Below are 14,916 nucleotides of genomic sequence, written 5' to 3' on the forward strand. Positions count from 1 at the left end.
ACACCCCCCTTCCCGCGCCCTTGCCTACTAGCTTGAAATGAATGAAAAACAAGTTACAAGATGTAGCAGCTCTAATACAAAGGGAAATGGTAAGGCAAATAAATAATTAAAAATATTTGTAACTGTTTTAGATCGTTACACATACAACAATATTTCTCTCTTGTCAGTGTCTCTTTGAGTTCAATGTATCAAAAAATGACATAATTGTACTAGGCAAAAGTTTGTAAAAACCTTCACTGCCCCAGCAAATCTTTTAAATCTAATCTTTGACATTACAACTTTGGAAACTTCAATTTTAAATGAAATTTTTAAAATATTTTTAGGAAAATAACCCAAGGACACTTTCTGTGTGCAACTGTTGTGGCAGTCTTTCTGTCTCTCTTTGTTTGGCAATATAATGTATTAGACAGTATAGTATTTGACTGTGCCTTGCAGATAGATTAAAATAGCTGTGGTGATTTATAGATTTATGACAACAACATCTAAACAAACACATAAACACAAGTACCAGCGGCACTTATAAACCCATCAAGTCTCACAGGAAGAAAGAAAGAGAGAGACAGAGAGAGAGAGAGAGAGAGAGAGAGAGAGAGAGAGAGAGAGAGCATGTGTTTGTGCATGTGTTCACTAAATGGTTTGTTAGTTCCTGAAGCAGAAGAGGGCAAACTGCTGCATCAACATTGCACTGCAGCAATGTGTGACTGTGCGTTTATGTGTGTGGTTGTGACATGTTATTGGAGAGTAAGCATTGACAAGAAATTCTGTTTGTGTGCACGTATATGTCTGCTGATATGTTATTGGCTTTCATGTGTCTCTATATTTGAACAAAAGCGAGTACATGAATAGTGTAGCAGGTACGTGTACATCCTTGTGTTGGAGTTTGTGTGTGTGTATGTGTGTGTGTTCACATGTGACTCACAGCTCTGTGGTGTCCTTGGGAATGCCCTTGGGCAGAGAGTGCAGCCCTCTGTTGCTGCATCGCACCACGCCATCTGAGCACGTGCAGACGTCAGGACAACCAGACGCAGGAAGACAACCATTATCCTCAGCACCTGGAGAGAGAGAGAGAGAGACGGGAAAGAGAGAGTGGGATATTAGGGAGAGACAAAGAAGGAGAGGGAAGAGAAGGATAAAGAGAAGGACAGGCAAATTCAAAAATGGAGATGAGAGAGGAAAAGAGCAGCAGTGAGAGGGAAAAGGGAGAAGAAACGAGACACACAGAGGGAAGGAGGTTAAGGCAGGTATGGGCAAAAGGAGGGAGAGAGAGAAAAGAGAGGGATGCATTGAGATGAAACTGAACTGTAATGTGGTACTTGGTCAATTCCACACAACTCAGCACTTTTACCGAGTACTTTATAATAAATCAAATGACCAGGGGCTGCTAAAATCAGTTACATTGATGTGTTTCAACATCTGGCTCTGGACCTGCAGGCGGGTCACAAGTGATATTAAAAACCCTCAGATGATTCTGGAGATACACTGAGCAGATGTTGACCGCCTGCAACAACTTTGAAAAGTCATGTAAACACAAACACAAAATGAAAGTTATCACAACACCTGCAGTCATCTGTAGCTATAAAACCTGCATTGTTTTGTCATACTAAGATGTGGAAAAACTACTTATTGTTTCAAGAAATTGCTTTTTAACATTGCCTGATATTTATCATATTTATCTCAAAATGTAACACTGCAACTTGTACATGTTGCATTTTGATCTTTGACAATTGAATTGAAATTGAAATTGACAACTTTAGTCTTGCTGAAAAAAAAAACAACTACAAAAAAATGGTTGAGTGAAACTGAAGGGTTGTAGTGTTAGAAAGTTCAGGCTAAGCAGCTGCGTGTTTCCAAACCCACACATGCATACACAAACATATGGTCGGAACAAAAAACATCTGAGTGATTGTAATCACTTGGAGATAAGAATGATCACAGACTAAAGCATTGTTCTTGGCTATTTCCTTGATTGACAGACAGACAGACACACACACACACACACACACACACACACACACACACACAGAGCTTTAATCTAGTGCTGCATGATGTAAAATAAGCTAAGTTAAAACCATAATGATGGATAATAAAGACTGGACACTAAGCCAATCATAACACAAATGAATGTGTGAATGTGTGTATGCCAATATGTCAGCATGTGCTGCAATCATATACATGCATGCGTGTATGTGCATGCACGTACTGAGTTTGGTGCACATTTAGTTTGTTAAATAGCAGTCTCCCCCTGTCCTATGGCAATTTTCTCATTCACTTTGTAGTTTTCTAATTGTGCTAATGTCTAGATGTGGAGTAAATGGGCTCTTATGTGCCCGTGTGTAGAGTAGTGTGTGCGTATGCGTGTGTATATGTGTGTCTTATCTGATGTGTGTAGCTTGTGAGTCCACAGGGAGGTGTAGCCGTGGGCTGACTACAGTTGGCTGATTGAACTAACATCTAAATGTGCGCTAAATATCTTCTCACAAATTCAATTAACTTTACCTTTCCCCCGGCTGCCACTGGACAACTTAACAGTCATTTTACTCAACTATAAATAGACCAGACACGGGGACCTTGGTTTTTGTGTGTGTGCCTGTGTGTGTGTGTGTGTGTGTGTGTGTGTGTGTGAGTGTGTGAGTATTTCTTTGCTTCTATTCTTTTAAGAAGCACTTTGAGATTTACATCTTCTTGGAACTTGTGGGCCTCTTACTTTTGCCAAGAGGTTATGTCACCCCTATTTGGAAGTTTGTTTGTCTGACTGTCAGCAGGATATCTTAAAACCTTTGACAGTTGGGCCTTGAGTCAAATAACAATTGATTTTATGTTGCTGGTGATCTAGATATTTGATTTCCATCATCAAGCAATAGTGTTTGACATAAAATTGTAGGTTTACAAGGTCAAAAAATATACCAACATAAATTTTGCACAAATTATTTTCTGTAGTTGTGCTCCTCAGCTCTTAGATTAATTTACAATTATGACTTTTGTCATTTCTGATGTTGTATTATCCATCCATCTATCCATTCATCCATCCATCCATCCATCCACCCATCCATCGTCAACCACTAACAGGGTTGCGGGATGTTGTATTATGTTGGTTCATATTAGAAATTAGATTATCATAGAGTTAAGGGCTTGAGTGTGGTATCCGCCATTCAAATTTATGTTTTTGCAGCTGAGTGAGTTTGAAGGTAGATGTGTGTGTGTGTGTGTGTGTGTGTGTGTGTGTGTGTGTGTGTGTGTGTGTGTGTGTGTGTGTGTACAAAATGCAATGATTAATATTAAGATCTGATAGCATCTTAGAGTTTCCTTACTTGAGCCAACCTATGTAACTACTTTCCAAACTCATTTCCAGTAAATGGTTGCAGCACAGCTACAGGAAATTAGAAAAGTGTAATGAATTCAAAGAAACTCATGAGGGAGAGAGGTTGAACAAGCTGGAAAAAGGGAGATCGAAAAGAGCTTAAGTTTAAAGCTACAACAAAAGAAAAAAAGTGAAAAAAGAAAGAAAGATGTAATAGACAGGAGAACCAGACCACACTTTGTCTATAGCGTCAAACTTGGTGACTATGAAGTCGCTATAGGCAGGCATCGTCGTGGTAACAGCAACATCACTGTAGAAACCACAAGCTGATGTCATCTACGGCTGCTGTTTGCCAATAGTTACTGATCATTCTGTCCTCACAATACCCCACTGAGGATGTGTGTGTGTGTGTGTGTGTGTGTGTGTGTGTGTGTGTGTCTGTGTGAGTGTGTGCCCACGTGTGTATCTGCTTAGGGTCACACACGTAACATAAAAATATCTTATTTTCCTTAAAAAACGTTCTTAAATGTTATGTTTGGCATTATAACCAAACATAACACAACCTTCCTTGAGGAAATGTCCGCAAAAGGTCATTGTGATGAGTAAACATGATGCAAAGACACATAATGTTAATATATCTTTAAATCACTTGACTCATGTTCTTATCTACACAGAATACATAGGTGCTGAGTGACACATGTCATTTATTTCAGGATTCAGGCTGTGATGTTTCCTGATACTCCAGTGTAATTGTAAATGCTGGCTGCTTGCTAAACCAATCGCTCCAGAGGTTTAATCTTCTTTGAGTAATCTTTTATGTGTAAGTACTGTTATTTCCAGTTATGTTCTTAAAGCCAAAAAGAACAACAAAAGCAAAACATGAGTGCAGAGTGAGAGAGAGGCTCACCGTCGCATGTGAAGTCTGGGGTGGCCACATCCTGGATGGGAATCTCCTTCAGGAAGGCTGGCTTCTGACAGCGAGGGTTTCCACTGACCACCCTGGTCTTTTTCAGCCATTGACCCAACCAGGCCAAATGACAATCACACACGTACGGGTTGGACAGGAGGTTACTAAGAAAATAAAGAATGACGGAGATACAGAGAGACAAAGAAATCATTAAAACAGGGTCAATGCAAAACAAAATTATTTCAGTAGCAGAAAAATAATAGTAAACTTGCAGTGTACACTGCAAACCATATAGATATATATATATATAACTGTTGTTTTTTGGTCAGTCATACACTTGAATACATTTAAATGGATGACAAAGAGAGGCAGTGAGGGAAAGAGAACAAAAGAGGCAAAGAGAAAAGGTTAGCAGTTATTTTTATTCATTTCGTAAAAGAGATGGAGAATGAAAAAGAAGAAGGTGAAATGAGAAAAGGTTATCTTTGCATTCATTTTTGATCACCACTCACTGCATTTTGTTGCTTTTATAACATTGCTCATGTAATATTTATTCTGAACCATATTTAAACTGAATAGGGAGGGAGGAGGGACCAGCAGCACATACTACACATGGGGTATACTTAAGATAAAACATCCAGGCAAAAGATGGCCAAAAAATATCAAGGGTGTTGGGACAATGTCTTCTGTTGCAGCCCATTTTAGATGTCAAATATATATAAAAAATATTTTATATATATATATTTTTTTATTTTTTATTTTACTATTTTATGTTTTACAAAGTAGAATGTAATAAAAATGTAATATATGAATCTATCCTGGAAATGATCTAACTCTTGTAGGTAGCTTTGTAACCTGCAACATTTTGTAACATTCGAAGCAAACTAAACAATGTTATAGGAAAACTCCCTGATTTTGTTATGGAGCAGTGACATTCTCTTCTCAGCTCACTGCCATTTTAGATTCAACACAGTTCAGTGATGACTTACGAAATATCAACAGTAAGCTGTGGGGAAAAAGAGATTTAGGAGGTGCTCTTGCATTAGGTAGTAAAATAATATGAGGAGTTTACTGACAAGAGAGTATAAGTGGAAAAAGAATAAGTGGAATTACATTTTAGCAGTATCAGCAGCAAATGATTAGTAAATTAAAAAGTCACATGTATCTCTTTAATGTTGATGGTGTGCCTCCAAATTGTGTCACTAGATGTGCAAGTGGCATATTGCCTTTTACTGTGTCTGCTAATAAACTAATACATGTGAAGGTTGCTGTTTGTGCTACAATATTAATGGTGTGCTGCTATAGATAGGGACGAGTTATTTCCTCATTTCCGTGTAATGAACTGACCTCACTGCTTGGCAACCAGACCTAAGCTAAATCCCTTCCTTCCTTTTTAATGTGTTAATCTTTTAATTAAATGGACAAACTCCATTGGGAAATAATGCACTAAAAATGGAGCCCAATATTAGAAATAGTAGGGGTGAGAGAGAAGGAGAGAAGAAGAGAAAAACAGAGGAAAGATACACAAACGAACAGAGGAAGTGTTAAGAACAGCAGCTCTAGAAATAAAAACTATCCATCTTTTTTGACGCCAAACAGCAGGCAGGTGTTGCATACATAAGGCCAATGAAAAACTAATGCTGAAAAAAGAATGAATAGTGAAAAAATGAGATGAGGGTAATACAATATCATTCCTCCTTTTCTGAAATTTCTGTACTGATAATCACACTGAGCCCCACTGAGCAAACCTGATTCTCTCCAACAATCCCCCCATCCATCCACCCCCTCCACCGTCCCCATTTTCCCTCTTTTTTGTCCCCAAAGACTCAAGTAGAAACTTGAATCAAAGATGACAGGTACATAGCAGGGCAGAGAACAGGAACAAAATGCAGAACAAGGGAAGGAAGCATGGAAAAATAGAAAGAGAGAGTAGAGAGGTGAAACGTGAGAAGACCTTTTTGGCTTGGCATGTCTGTGTGTTCACTGTAAGAAAAAAAATAATTAAAAAATCAACCTTTTTTTACTGAGTTCAGAAAATCTATTATTTACAACCTTCACATCTGGGTGCTTAGAAGACTGACACACCCACATTCACTCACTTCTCTTTTGCCTCCTTGCGTCCCACTCTCTCCTGCCTAACAATAAAGGTATGTGGCTGATTATTACTTGTCATAACTTTACTTCATTGCAGTTGTTTCTGTACAAATGAAAGCATGACCCCCACATGCACACACACACACACACACACACACACACACACACACACACACACACACACACACACGCACCAAACACACACACACATAACTTAAAAGAATATGCCATCCAAAAATGCATGTCTTGGTCAGAGCAGGTGTGTATTTCTTTGGAAAGTTAAAAACAATCTTGTGTGTTGTGTTGGGGGTGGGGGTGGGTGCGTGCTGAGATATATTTAGCTTTGATAACAAATGTCCTGGGATCCGGACCAATCTAGTCGATAATGATGTAGAGCATCTGTGAGGAAAACAGTGTCCAGAGAGCAACATGTGTGCAAATGTGTGTGTGTGTGTGTGTGTGTGTGTGTGTGGGTGGGTGTGTGTATACGTGTTGCATGGCAGATAACTCCCACAGCAGGGCTAGACTCTGAAAAATTAGAGGATAGAGAGAGAGGGAGAGAGTTAAAGAGAGAGAGACAAAGCAGGGGGAAGATTCAGACAGACAGACGAAAAGAGATTGTGGCGCATATTGAGAGATAGCAAGAATAATGGGATGGAAATGGAAAAAAGAACATAAAACAAAACAGGAAAATAAGCACTAGAAAGAGGGAGAAAAGCCATCAGATAGGACTCACATGGTGGACAGGGAGTGCAGGGTGGAGAAGGCTCCTGGGGCAATGCTGGAGATCCCATTGTCGTACAGCGACAGCAGACGCACAGAGCTCAGACCTGTAAATGTGCTGTTGTCAATGCAGCTGATCTGATTGCTCCGCAGCATTCTGGAAACACACATACCATATATATTTAGTAAATGAAATTTAACATGTGTCTCATGCTTAGATCTTAGTGCCCAAATCTTAAATCAGCTTAAACATTTAACTGATGAATCAAGAATTTATTATACTCTTTTACTTGAGAGATGTTTTTGGCAGGCAGTCTTATTGATTTTCCTGAGGAAAAATGTTGCTAACGCAACAGTTTGTCTATGAATGAAAAACACCAAATTTACATACATTTGGGCGGATAAAAAGAGACAAAGAGGATAAAAGAACATAACCTATAATGACATGAACAAAAGATAAAACAGAGAGTAGGGGTAAATTCAAACCAGTTCCCATTGGACAACCCTGACAGAGTCTATAATATGACATTAGCTTTTGACATGCAGTCATGTGGGACCTGGCTAACTAAGTTAGTTAGCATTAGCAATCTATGGGACAGGCTAACCTAGTTAGCAAGGCTATTACTGGAGCAGGGAGCCTCTTAACATAATACAGAGACAGCCGTGATGCCATTAGACAGTCATTAGCCTGCATATATATACATGATAGCATTAACTAGTCATTACTGAGCATACACAGACAACATTAGCTCATGATTTTGTACGTTATCCTATAACCCCGATTGGACACTAGCCTATTTAGGTGGGAGGGTAGGTGCCCAAATTAGAGGAACAACAACATACTGTCATTAGCTTTGATTTAAGGGCAAGTGACTTAACAATCTTCTCTTTTCAGTCTTGGGAAGAAAAAGTCAATGAACTCCATCACAAGTCACAACCAGGACAATACTTGCTGGCTATTTTGTAGGAAAAATAGCACTCATACAGTAAACAGGCCAACTAAAGGATAAAAAGTTAAAAAGGCTTTTTTACACGGCGACATGAAAAACAATTGATTGATTTTGTAGCTTCTGTTTTTTAAAATGTATCCACTCCTGCATCAGAAGCACTTGCTTTGTTCTTTATATATTGCTTTTTGTTGTATTTCAAATTCATAAGCTGGTAAGAACATTCAAACTTCGGATTACTAGCATCCTACATAATAGAACAATATTAGCGGTCACTACCCACACACGTAAATATAGTGCTAAACACATTAACACACACACACAAACTACTGTAAACAAGACTTACAGAGTTTTCAGGCCAATTAGGCCTCTGAACATCCGTCCCTGCAGTCCAGTTAGTTTGTTCCCTGTCAGCAGCAGCTCCAAAACTCCACCTGCTCCATCAAACGCACCGTCACGGATGTCCCTCAACTTGTTGTTGCTCAGGTTGCTGCAGGAAAGATAAAGAAATGATCATGATCAGATTTTGCTGCTTAAATTTTCGTGCCAGTTTTTGTTATAATTACAATACATGCAGGATAGTCCACCAGAGGGACAATATAACTAAGCATGGAACACATATAAACAAAGTGTTACACAAACACATATGTCCGCACACACACATCCACCCACCCACACACACAATTCCCAATTTAATTGTAGTAATCAATCATGTCCCTTTAACTAATAAATGTTAACTCTTTTCTCTTTCATCTTAATGTCATCATCTTGTACAATAGATATTCTTACAACGGCTTAGAGCCATCACTATAACTCACAAAGCACACACACGCACACACACACACACACACACACACATATATATAAAAGTAAATGAGACAAGTGGTCGCAGACAACTGAAAATGATTGCTATGTCTCTTCTTTGCACACACAATGAGAACAATTTTAATGAAAAGAGAGCATTTGGCCACAGAGACAATAACTGGAGATGATAGCTATCGCAACCACTGTAGCTTTCATTCATAGCTAGTTTTGTGCTTCCTCTTATCAGCTTTATGGAAGATGAGAGAGGAGAGAAGAGGAGAGGAGAGGAGAGGAGAGGAGAGGAGAGGAGAGGAGAGAGAGAGGAAAGGAAAGGAAAGGAAAGGAAACTGCAGAAAGTAGATGGACGAAGAGTTAAAAAAGAAACAAAAAAATAATGACTGCAGACAAACTTAGAGTAAAATGAAAAGTAGCAGAGCAGATGGAAGGATAAGAGAAAATGTGAGGCATGGGGAGGAGAGGAGGAGATGAAGAGAGGGAAGGAATTGAGAGAAGGAAAATGGAAATGAGTGCTAGCCAATCTATATTGTCAGTGACACTGCTAGATGGTTAGCAATTTCCTCTCCAATAAATCAACTGTTGCTCTCTGCTCTGTCTTTCTCTATCTCACTCTGATACACACACACATGTGCACACACAACACAAACACACACACGCACACACACAAACCTAGAGTAGATAAGGGCTGACTGTAAATCTGGGCCCATCTTCTATTTCCATTTAATATTCGCTTCCTCCATACCTCTAACCCACACTTCCTTACTCTCCATCTTCCTCTGTCACTTCCTCTTGCTTGTCCTCAGCCACTTCTCTTCTTCTTTGCATGTATATTTTTTTTGTTTTTGTTATATTTTCTGTTGCCCCTCCTTTCTCCCATCCTCCTTCCTTCCTTTTCTCTCTCAGCTTCAAGTTCCTCTTGCATCCTTTATCTCTGTCCAAGTTTTTCAGTCATCTTGTAATCCCCCCCCCCCCCCCATAAAAACAACAACCCTAGCCCTAACCATCGAACACTGAATAAATGAGAAGTGCTTTTAAAAAAAGTATACATACATCTTCCTCAAGTTAGGCAGCTTCTTAAATGTCCCTGTTGCCTCCAGGACGGCAATCTCATTGTCGTTTAACCTCCTACGGAGAGAAAGATAGAGGAAGAGCGTTAGACATTTATTCTTTTATGTAAAAAACTGCTTTATAGTCAACAGGCACAAATTAACACACACACACACGCTCACAAAACAAGGAGAGAGAAAGGATTGCAGCCTTTCTCTCTCCTTGTTTTGTGTGTAAGGGAGGAATGACCGCATGAAGGTTAAGAGGCCTTTAGTGACTGCTGAAGTATGATGCGGCAAAACAGGGAAAAAATAATTTAACATACTGGAGAAGAGCAGAGCAGAGAAGAGAAGAGCGGAGAAAAGAAGAGAAGAAAGAAGAGCAATTAATCTTTTCTATGCAGTCATCAATATCCACACTGCCCTAAGCCAAAAGAAAACAGTTTGAGAGATTGGAAGTTGGACATCTGCTTTATTGAGGTAATTTGTACTAAAAGGGTGTTGCTAAAAGGATGCTCTTTGTGTATCTGTGTGTGTGTGTGTGTGTGTGTGTGTGTGTGTGTGTGTGTGTGTGTGTGTGTAAAGTAGAGGTAAGGTAGAGTGAGGGAAATAGAGGAAAGAAAGTTAAAGTTCAGCTGGAGGGGACACTATCTAATGAGATACATGGGGAGTTACAAGATGTATCAACCTGGATGAAGCCAAACTGAAAGAACATATTGCAAAGTCCGAAGTAGATCGGTGACACAGGTAAAACAATGTTGGGCTGATTTGCATTTGAATGTGTATATGAAACATGTCTAATCTCTTTACTTTTGGATCTAGAGCAGAATGTATAGTACATTTTATTGAGTGCAAATAATTCTCTTAAGACTACACATTCTTTCATACTTATTGAACACTCTCAAGGCCGATGTCAAGGATTTATATGGCTAGTGGGAAGAGCCACAAAGCAAGACAGAAAGATAGACAGGAGAAAGAAAAAGAACAAAATATATAAGCCTCCAGCTCAGCCACAACCTCCCCTGATTTCCCCTGATAAGGCAGGTTACACAGGGCACAACTTGCAGCTTGTGTGTGTGTTTCTGTGTGCGTGTTTGTGGCCTTCAAAAACCCACTGGTTGGTTGTGTTCTTAACGAAAATGTAGGAGAAAGAGAGAGACAGACAGAAAGAGAGTGTCAGAAAGAGGGTGTCAGAAATCGTACAAACTTTGATCTGCCCTCTAACCAACCATAAAGGACAAAGTTTATATTTTTGACATGAGGCACCCTGGGAAAAGATAGAGAGAAAATGAGGGAAGACTGGAGGATACAGTTCACAGAGAGAAACAGGACCAAGAGAGAGAGAGAGAGAGAGAGAGAGAGAGAGAGAGAGAGAGAGAGAAATTGGAGACTAATGGTCTGTGGGATGCTGACACTATTAGTTATCTAAAGTGGCAGCCATGGTTGAATTCACCATTATACAACTAACCTCTATAAGTAATACTGTGGCAACCATCCTGCATCTGCCTTAATGCTGCAGTGGTGCCTTATTCTGCAGCTATTCTCCATTAGTACCACAGTAATAGCCATGGCAGAAGCACTCCATTCTTCACCTACATTTTAAAGCTGCCAGTGATTCAGCATTATTAGGCAAAACTTTGTCTCTGGTAGGATTCCTATTTCCTGTCTGGAAATATTAGCTTATTGAATATTTCATCAAGTGCTGAAACTAAAATGGGGCTGGCTGAATTTAGCAGCAACACACTTTTCTTGTGGTACAGTTTTGAATCGCAAATCCCAAAAATTCAATTCAAAACCAAAAAATATTTTTGGTTTCAGTTTGGGTGTATTAGCAATCATGGCAATATCATATTTACATAATCAATTAGCATAATACTTCTCCGCCCTAATATATTCTAACCTGTTTATTTTGACAGTAGCTCTAGCAGATTCTGAACACATATAGACTTGTTAACCTTTTTTCACAATCAGATTACGGTATTCCTGTGTGTCATCTGTTACTCCCTCTCCATTTTTAGCAGCAAAATGAATGAATCAAGGGACTGTTCAGCATTCTAGTGTGAGACCCTTCGCCAGACATGATGATGGCTCCTGTGGGACTTTGAGGGAGATGGAAAAGACTGTTGACAGGCATTTTGGTCTGGGAGCTAAAAATGAAAAGTGACGTTCATGATACTGCTCTGAAAGAGGCAAAGAGACAGAAAGAGAAAGGCAGACGTGCGTGTGCATTGCATATGTGCATTTGTGTGCATGACTTTGCATGTATGCGTGTGCATGTTTCCGTGTGTATGTGTTGTGTTTCGGTGTGTGCATGTGCCTGAGAAAGTGAAAAACGTCTTGACAGATCTGTGGCATGTTAAAGGATGTATGATGGTTTCAGGTTAAAGTAGTCTAACCCATGGTCTTCAATCTGATATTTCATCATGTGTTGGATACAATAAATAAGTGTATGTATATAAAAAGGAAACACCAGCTGACTTACAGGTCTGTGGTGTGTTCGGGGATGTGTGGAGGTACACGTGTCAGTTTGAGATTGGAGCAGTCGACCACTGTGCCTTCACAGCGACATTTCTCTGGACACACCAGATCCTGGAAACACTCCCCACTCAGACGACTACGATAGTCCTCCTGACCTGAAGAGGGAAGGGGGGGGGGGGACCAAAAGAGAGAGAAAATGACATAGGAGAAAAGGAGTGGAAGAAGAAAAGCCAGGTAAATTAAGTCAAAAGAGAGTAGGAAAGAGGGAAACAAGATGGAGAGGAAGAGGGGAAGGCAGAGAAAGACAAAAGGATACACCAGAGAGACAGAAAGTTCTAAATGTTAGACTCTAGACTAGAATAAAAATGCTAATCCATTTACATATGACCATCTATTTATACCTTATAATAAAGGGCAACATATTATTTCAACTGATACAAAGACAACAGTAAAAAACAACTCATTCTGTTAAATCTGTCTAAATTGTTTGGGAAATTCTACTTTTGTTCTGATCTAAGCTGTCAAATGTTATAAAATCAAATTAACAACTAGTCATTTCCAAGACATGAATAAACTGTATCTACCTCATCTATTAAAAAGCACAGGTTGGGACAGGGCAGGGAGGGGTAATTCTGCATGGCTAACACTGTAAATCAAATTAACAGATATCCATGGGGTTTTATGGAATTATATGTAGATACAGTAGATGTGGTTTTAACCCTGGATGTTTTTGTTTTTACAAGGTGAGCCAGAGACCACTTCTGTTATTTAGATATAATGCGAGCACTAGCAGATATTATTTATGGCCGCTAGTGCCTGTGGAATAAACCTGGTTTACATCATGCAACACTTGAACTGTATTTGTGCACCACAAACACTCTTCATTGTTCTCATGGTTATCATTACCTCTTTCTCTTCCTCTTTTCCTAACCAACCTTGTTTGTCTATCTGTTTTCTGTCAGTTTAACCTTTTCTTATTGTATTTTTTCACCACTCTCCTATCAGATGGGTCATATATTGGCAGAAACTACTTGTCCTTTCATTCTCTGTCTCCACTAAATCCTGGCACACACCCTTTATGGCTTATATGTTTTCTGCTTGTCAATTTTAAAGATCTAAGACCACCCATTGAGGGGTAATTTGTAATGAACAACCTTGATTTCAACTCAGTAAATGATCACTGCTCTTCAAATGGTGTCTATCTGAGGAGAATTGGCTAGATAGCTCCTTTCAGTGGCAGAATACTTTGAAATGATATCTCTGGGCTGCCACAACCCTTGTTGGTTGGCAAGCTGACAGAAAGGAAAGAGCAAGGGAGCAAGTAAGAAAGAGAGCAAAGAATTGGGGGTTGGAAGCTTTTCTATACTAAAGGAAAGAATTAAGTTTTTTGTTCAAAGTTGTTCAGTTGGAGCAGAAAATAGTGAAGCGGTCTGTACGGAGGTTGTAGGTCTAGCCGTGCTAGCCACTGAAGCACTGCCATGCCATTGGATAATTTAACAGTGGAAGCAGGTGCCCAGGTACGACCAGACCAGATTTTGCCAGGCAAAATGTACTCGCGTGGTGTGGCGTGTGGGCAGGGTTGTGAGCATAAACAGCAGGCACTAGAATAGCCTGGGTTAACAGCAGTCCACAATATTGTGAATTATACAGCTTTTAAGCAAACACTGTTTTGTCAGTAACCTCTGTCATTGCCCTGAACTCACATGCAGTGTCCCTCTCTTCCATGCTTTAAGGTCTTTTCAGAAGTGGAGTGATTAACACGCCTAGTAATTCAGTTTCAATGAGGCAAGTGGGCAGGTAGTGAGGCGCAGGTGGATTGACAAGCAGGAGACATCCCATGAAACTGTTAATGTCATGCTCGTCTCACGCACATATCCGCCAGCAGAGTTGAATTGTCTTGAACTTTTTTCTATGCGATGTGCAAATCAATGGAGAAACTGATCTTAGCCATTTGTGAGATCCTTAAAGTATAACTGTTTACTACACAGTTATCGGGTCATGAAGAGGAGGGCTTTTGCATGGCAGAGCATCGTCACAAGACTGGATATATCTACGCAGGTAGATTGTGGCTTACCGTCTGAAAAGATTTTTAATATAAACAGCAATATAAAGAAAATGTAAACATTTCCTGAATGAGAATTCAGTCACACCCCTCTCTCTAACTGGCTAAAAATTGGATGGTCTTGTGATTTTACGTGCAAGTTAAATCAGATTAAACTGGAAGAGTACTTCTTGCCCTGTGAAGGGAAAGCAAATTCTGGTGTGACTGCACTTTAACAAGCATTTCTGATTATGTGGTTTGAGACCCTACAAAGACATATGAATACTCTCCATGAGAAACAACACTGAGGAAAAAGTAGGAGAGTCTCTTGTGAACATTGAGCTTGGATTTATACTGGCAAATTATGGTGGATATGTGTGCTTCTGAACGGGTTAAATTACTGATGTTTATCACTAATTGAAATATTGATGTTACATTACTTGTAATGGCTAAGTCCATTTATGTACTTAACATTTATAACCACAGTTATAGTCCCATGTATCAGAAGCCCTAACACATAAATACAAACAAACAGAGGTAAAGTATTAAGCCCTTAAATT

At 39.5% G+C, this 14,916-nt stretch overlaps 1 protein-coding gene across 1 annotated transcript in view; it reads right to left on the bottom strand.

The window, feature by feature from the left end:
- slit3 (slit homolog 3 (Drosophila)) overlaps positions 1-14,916 on the bottom strand; it is a 257,890-nt gene that overhangs the window by 46,202 nt on the left and 196,772 nt on the right. Inside the window, 6 exon segments of the mRNA XM_038699696.1 lie at positions 920-1,052; positions 4,206-4,369; positions 7,036-7,179; positions 8,316-8,459; positions 9,842-9,916; positions 12,320-12,470. Of these exon segments, the coding sequence (XP_038555624.1) occupies positions 920-1,052; positions 4,206-4,369; positions 7,036-7,179; positions 8,316-8,459; positions 9,842-9,916; positions 12,320-12,470 (811 nt within the window).

Source organism: Micropterus salmoides, unplaced genomic scaffold (genome assembly GCF_014851395.1).
Source record: "Micropterus salmoides isolate LMB-PRFRI ecotype aquatic unplaced genomic scaffold, ASM1485139v1 Ms_hic_scaffold_5, whole genome shotgun sequence".
Lineage (NCBI taxonomy): Eukaryota > Metazoa > Chordata > Actinopteri > Centrarchiformes > Centrarchidae > Micropterus > Micropterus salmoides.